The 6,779-nt window shown below is 34.8% G+C and overlaps 1 protein-coding gene across 1 annotated transcript; it reads right to left on the reverse strand.

The window, feature by feature from the left end:
• Positions 1–3,988: 3,988 nt before the first annotated feature.
• LOC145014330 (uncharacterized) lies at positions 3,989–5,023 on the reverse strand. Its single transcript, XM_078972716.1, has 2 exons — positions 4,519–5,023; positions 3,989–4,368 (listed from the first exon to the last, which is right to left on the reverse strand). Exons 1-2 carry the CDS (start codon positions 5,021–5,023, stop codon positions 3,989–3,991), a joined length of 885 nt encoding a protein of 294 aa, XP_078828842.1.
• Positions 5,024–6,779: the final 1,756 nt, after the last annotated feature.

The raw sequence follows: 6,779 nt of genomic DNA on the forward strand, positions 1-6,779 counted from the left end.
GCACTCGGTTGCTCGGTTAGTATTATCATATTATATTAATTTTTTAATATTTATTTTGGTGTATTTGAATAGATATACAATGTATTGTAGGTACGCGCTTTTGTCAATTTTTGTAAGCCGACCCTAGTAGTAGATGGAGCTCACCTAAAGGGCGAGTTCAAAGGTACCATGTTACTTACAGTTACTAAGGACGGACAAAACCAAATATTAACGGTTGCATATGGTATATGCAAAAATGAGTGTACCGATTCTTGGACATGGTTTTTTCAAAAACTACGTGAGTGCATAGGAAATATGCAGGAGCTTACAATTATATCTGATAGGTCTCCATCTATAGCAACATCCGTTGCCAACATTTTTCCTCACGCTCATCATGGAATATGTGGTGTCCATTTGTATTTCAACATAGTATCTAGATTCGGCAAGAGTAAGACGGTTAAAAGAATTTTTTGGGAGGCGTGTAGGGCGTACACAGTTGATGATTTTGATGCTGCCATGGATGTTATGAAAAAGACAAAAGAACCAGTATGGGAGTACTTAAAAAGTATAAATCCAGAAACTTGGTCAAGAGCACATTTTAAAGGGAACCGATACAATCTTATGTCGTCCAACAGTGCGGAGTCTATAAATGCATTATCTAGACACGCACGTAAGGTGCTAATACTTATGTTAATCGATTTTTTCGTGCTACAATGCAACAATGGTGGTTTCAAAGACGTAACTTTGCAGGTATTAAGTAAATTTTTAATATTAATGTTTTATTAATTTTGATGTTATTGATCTTAACTTCTTCATTTTGGCTCTTTTTTTAGCGGAAGCAACAACAACACTTACCCCTTGGGCGGATGAAATTGTAAAAGAAAATAAGAAAACTTTTACCAAATGGGATGTTCGCATGATCTCAAATACGAAATGCGAGGTCAAAAAGGGGGCACAAAATGTGATTGTTGATTTCAAACATATGACATGTACATGTAGGCATTGGCAACTTGATGGGATCCCTTGTGGTCATGTCATAAGATGTTTAACAGTCAACAATTACCAAGACTGCTCGAGATATGCATTAAATGCTTACTTTACCGAAACACTGAGGAAAACATATGAGGAATCAATAAACCCTCTGCCAAAAGCTATCCGAATGGGAGATCCCCGATGATTTGATGATTGTTAAGCCACCAATAATGGATAAACGTCAGCCAGGCAGGCCAGGAAACACAGACCGCATTCCATCCCACGGCGAGGGTCCAATTATAAAAGAGTGTTCTACATGTGGTCAAATAGGACACACGAGAAATAATTGTACTGGAAGGGCGTTCGGTAGCGGAGCACGTCACATAATTTCTACTGCAGAAATGACATTTAATATTGGTGGTTCAGCGAGTTGCTCACAAACCTTTAACGCTGATTTTGATATAAAACAACCTTGAAATGAAGACTAATGACGAGTTGTTAACTTATTATGTATTGTAATATTTTTATTAAATCTTACAAGACATTGCTATGCTTTCATATTTTTGTTTAGTGTGTTGATTATAACAATTAATGAAGCCTTTATTTTATAAAATATAGTTTGCAGAATTTTTTTAACAATTACAACTTGTTATTTTAAAAAAAAACAACAAACGATCCTTTTGCAACATAATCTGTATCATGATAATATTAACAACAATTTTGTAACTAATTTTTAATAAACTTGATCTATAAGCGGTATTTATGCATACTAGACAGTAATGACAAGTCCAACTTTGAAATGACTAGACAGTAATGCCAAGTTACTGTAGTAACCTGCAAATCGTAGTGGAACCCTTAAGTGACATGACATAAATGACAGTTTGACATGATAAATCACTGCATAAAGCTGAAAATCGTAGTCCAAATGTAACCATTTCATAGTCAAAGCTTTAATTCGTAGTCTATTTATTTATATAAATAGATGTTTAAGATCTAAAAACCAAACACCCAAATCACCTAAACGAAACGAACTCCCATTATTAGAAATGTCATCGAATGCAGCAAGTTCTTCGAATGAAGTACCTGGTTCCAATTCTGAAAGGCCATGGATGACAAACGAGGTGTTAGTTATAACACGTTGCTGGCTAAGTGTTAAGGATGGTGTATCGTTACTTGCTCCCCCGCATTGCCTAATTAGTGATGAATGGACTAAAAGGACAAAAAAGAGAAAAATCAGATGTTGTTAATAAGTGGATGGATGTAAAGGAAGAAGTGACATGGTTCAATCGAGCATGTAATTACGCGAAACGTAACAATGTTCGTTATCGGGATGAAGAAGAGTTCTTGGAAGTTGTTACAGATTTTTACATCTGTGAGCATGACGGCAAAGACTTCAAATATGAGGAAGTTTGGAAGGTTGTTAAAAATAAACAATATTTCATGTAGACCGCTCTAATTTCTGTTAAGAATAACCCATGGACTTGTGTTTTACGTTAATGCTTTGTTCGTATTATGTCGTTGTTTTTCATGTAACTATTGTAATGTTTGTAATGGTTCATGGAATCCTTGTTAGAAATGTATTCTTATGTATTGTGAAAACTAATGCAATGGGCATTTATTAATTCAAATTAATCATATGAGTTGCTCACATAATAAACTAATTTAGATTTTAAACAAACGAAATACATACGAAATACATGAAAATAACCTAGTACATGAAAATAACCTAGTACTCACATAATAAACTAAAATAGATTTTAAACAAACGGGATATATTTCAAAATATTCCAAGGGGCTTCAAACTGTAATTCCAACCCATTACTTAATGACTTGTACTCCTCCTTAGCAACTTCCAAGATGACCTCCTCAGTAGCATTTAAACGGGTGTCGTCAATTTTGGTATAAAGATCGTTGAATAATAGAACTTCGGTTTTCATTTCATACCATCTTGCTAAGATGTCTAGTTCGTCACGATCGTTCCTTGTAGCCATTTGGTTTTCAGCATTGAAAATATTGGTTAAACGGCTCCAAAACATTGGATCGTTCAACTTGCTTGTCTCGTACACATGAATATAAGCATGTGTAAGAACCAAGAACTCTTCGTTGCTCCATGATATAGAACTCATTTTGATTGAAACTAAGAGAGTAGAATATAAAAAACAATATATTGCTGCTTGAATTGACAAGCCATCCCCGGTCGAATGACAACACAATACATTGCTGCTTGAATTGACAAGCCATTGCAGCAAGAAAGTAAGGAGTCGTTATAAATAGATTTTAATATCCATTGTAGTTGTTTCGTATTACTTCCTTCCTTGCAATTATGGACTCACCACATACATGGAGGAACGCAGAGGAGGTCGCTTTGGTTCAAGCTTGGATTATAACTGTAGAGGAGGATTTTCCACCGGGTCCCCCACAAGTTCGTGTTGGATCATTTTGGTCTCGTGTCTGTCATTTGTTTCATCATTTAATGGGGCATACTTAATATCGAAGAAGAAAAGATGTCAAAGCGAAGTTTCTGGATTTGAAAATGAAGGTGAAAGAATTTCAACGTATTTACAACGAGTTGGATAGCGAACATGCAAATACGAATGAAGACATTCTACGGCAGGTGGCTTTGGAACTATACCGTTTTGAATATGATGGTAACGAGTTTACCCACTTAGATGCATGGAATCTTTTAAAGAATGTCCCTTATTTTTAATATGCATGTTGGTTAAGGTAATTGATTTTCGTTATTTAAGTTGCTTGTTGTTGTATGTGTGTAGTCGTCACTATTTAATAAACGTCCATTTCTTTTAATGTATGTTGTTTCCTCAATAGCCAATACATAATACGACATAAATTAAATAACTAATACATAATATGCCATAAAATATGAATGAGGTACATAAATAACTAATACATAATACGACATAAAATATAAACAGGTTTCACGGATAACTAATACGTAACACGACACTAAAATAAAAACGGGGTACATAAAAAACTAATACATAATACTACATAAAATATAAAGGTGCTACATGAATAACTACTGCATTGAGGGAGGTAACAGGACCACCATTTCATTTGGTTTTTCCCAATGCACATGTGATGGTATAGTATTCACCAACTCAAATCCATATGCAAGTCGATACACATAATTAGTGAACTTGTAATCACCCATTCTGTTAATGGATTCAGATGTACGGGTTCTTAGACATGCTATAGCGTGGGCACATGGTATACCGCTTTTTTGCCATTTACCACAACTACATACCCTTTGTTCAAGTTGTACGTTGGTGGTGGCAAAATTGTCATCGACTTGATATGTATCCCCATACAAACGTCTTGCATTCCAATTATAAGACTTGTTGACACATTTTTGAACCTTACTCTCAACGTAAGGGGTCAACCCACCAGAAAACCTCCCTGTAAAATTTGATATTTTAATAAAAATAATAGCACATTAAAAAAACTAAATATAACAATCTCCCTTACCCGCCACGTCGGCCCGTTAAGCATACTTTGATTGTATCGACGTGGTGATTAACTCAATTATCGTTGTTATAGGAAACTAACGTCTGGATATAATTTGCAAAATTTCAGGGACGTCAATCGATTTAACATTGTAGCGTATTTTTGGGGAAAATGCTCGTGTCCATTTCGAAATCAGTATATTGTCAAGCCAGTAAATTGGACTCCTAAGCAAGGTGAAGAAAGGTGATTTCCTACATGCACTTTGCAACCTTTCCAAACACAAGTAAAAATCATTAACGCTATATGCATTGCATGACTTCCAAAACAACGATTCAACTTCCGTATCGTTATGTCCCACAGAGTCACGTATCTTTCGAGCTATATCTTTAGGACAATATCCATGATAGGAATTCGGGTAGGCACTCTGAACACCAAATTCTATTTTATCACACAGGTTTCTTATGAAACCAACCTCTATGTCCTCACCTAAACAATCTTTTAACCTCATCATGAACCATCGCCATGATTCTTCACACTCTAAGGTTCCCAAACCAATTGCTAAGAGTAGTGGTTCATGATTTCCATCTAAAGCCACTGCGAAGTACATTGTTGTCAGATAGCTCCCAATAAGGGGTAAATAACCCACATATATCAGCGGTATCATGCACCTAAGGAAGGTACGAATCTACATAAAAACGAACACATATTAGTGATGAGTAAAAACTAATCGAGATACATTACCATGAAATATTATATAACTCAATAAAAGAAGTATGTTATACCACGCAACCTAAAGCCACAAAACAGAATTGAAAGCGGTTGGTATCGGTTTTCTTGATGGCTGTAAAGGTATTAGGATTTGTTCTTTGAAGGTTATGCAAGAAAATTGGTAGTTGAGAAAAGCTTCTTTCGGTGTAAGTACTCATTTTCAAAACCGATGAAAGTGCTCTACAATCATCACACAAATGCAATATCAATAAAATGAGATTATAAATAGAAAATTTTGTATCTCTACTATTCACAATTCATAGTTTAACCTTTTAAATTCATAGTCAAACCAGTTCATTTCATAGTCAAATTTCACTGACCGACATGACAATACTACAGAACGTACTTGTCTGGATTTCGTAGTTCAACTTTTTGAATTCATAGTCAAACCATTTGGTTTCATAGTCAAATTTCACTGACTGACATGACAATACTACAAAATGTACTTGTCTGGATTTCGTAGTTCAACTTTTTGAATTTATAGTCAAACAAGTTCATTTCATAGTCAAATTTCACTGACCGACAAGACAATACTACAGAATGTACTTGTCTGGATTTCGTAGTTCAACTTTTTGAATTCATAGTCAAACCAGTTCATTTCATAGTCAAAAAGAATTGTCTGTAATATGATTTCTTCTATAAAAGGGTGTCACTCAGTATGAAAAATGTATCTGTGAAAGCAACTCCTATTTATAAGAAAAACAGGGCTAATGGCATACTGCAATTGCGGAGGAGAACATATCGTTGGGATTTCGGGAACATCTAAAAACCCAGGAGATTGTTTTACGCTTGCCCATATTTGGTATCATGTTGTTAACGTCATTCAAATTTAAACCCTCGTGTTTACATGACAAAAAATTAATTTCTTACTGTCAATGTTAAATTTAACAGGGACCAAAATGCGGGTTTATCAGTTGGGTTGATGAAGAGAAGGACCAATCATCTATGGTAATAGCTAAAGTAGCTAACTCTAATAAGCTGTTTCAATCAGAAAATAAGAAGTTGAAGATAGCGTTGATTTGTAGTTGGGTGTTGTTCTTGGCAGAACTTGTTTACAAGTTGTAAGCTTTTTAATATTGTTTTTATGGTTTTGAAGTTGTTAGGTCAATAAATTATTGTATTTGTACTTACGTTTACAATAGTCTACTTGTAACGTTAAAACAAATGTTGTAGTCGTTCTTATGTTGTATGTATTCATAAGTTATTAGTAGGTCATTAATTTGTTGTAATTGTCGTAACGTTAAATTTTTTGCCATCCGTTCATGAAACTGAAAAAATAAACTAATAATCATATCCAACATTAATTTAGATATACAATTATATAATCCAAGTACATAGGACCAAGACTAGACCCCCAAAAAATTTTTGCCATCCGTTGACGGAACTCTAAAGCTGCGTTCTTTGGGTCAATAAGAACACGTATTGGTTGACCTGAAACGAATTGCTCCATAAACATACAAACAAAAACACCGCAATCTCCCAAATGACTACTTTGTTGGGGAACATTTTCTTCATAAATGAATTGCATATTCAATGGAATCCTTGGGGTGTTCCTCCGGGCCCAATACTTAATCTTGTCCAAATAATTTGCCACC

Source organism: Lactuca saligna, chromosome 1 (assembly GCF_052625555.1).
Source record: "Lactuca saligna cultivar CGN05327 chromosome 1, ASM5262555v1, whole genome shotgun sequence".
In the NCBI taxonomy this organism is placed as follows: domain Eukaryota; kingdom Viridiplantae; phylum Streptophyta; class Magnoliopsida; order Asterales; family Asteraceae; genus Lactuca; species Lactuca saligna.

Excerpts from the sequence above, each read along its gene's own strand:
- LOC145014330 (XM_078972716.1), bottom strand. The coding sequence starts at position 5,023 with ATGTACTTCGCAGTGGCTTTAGATGGAAATCATGAACCACTACTCTTA. Across the intron at positions 4,369-4,518 it reads TTTGCAAATTATATCCAGAC|GGAGGTTTTCTGGTGGGTTG; the intron begins GTTAGTTTCCTA and ends CAAATTTTACAG.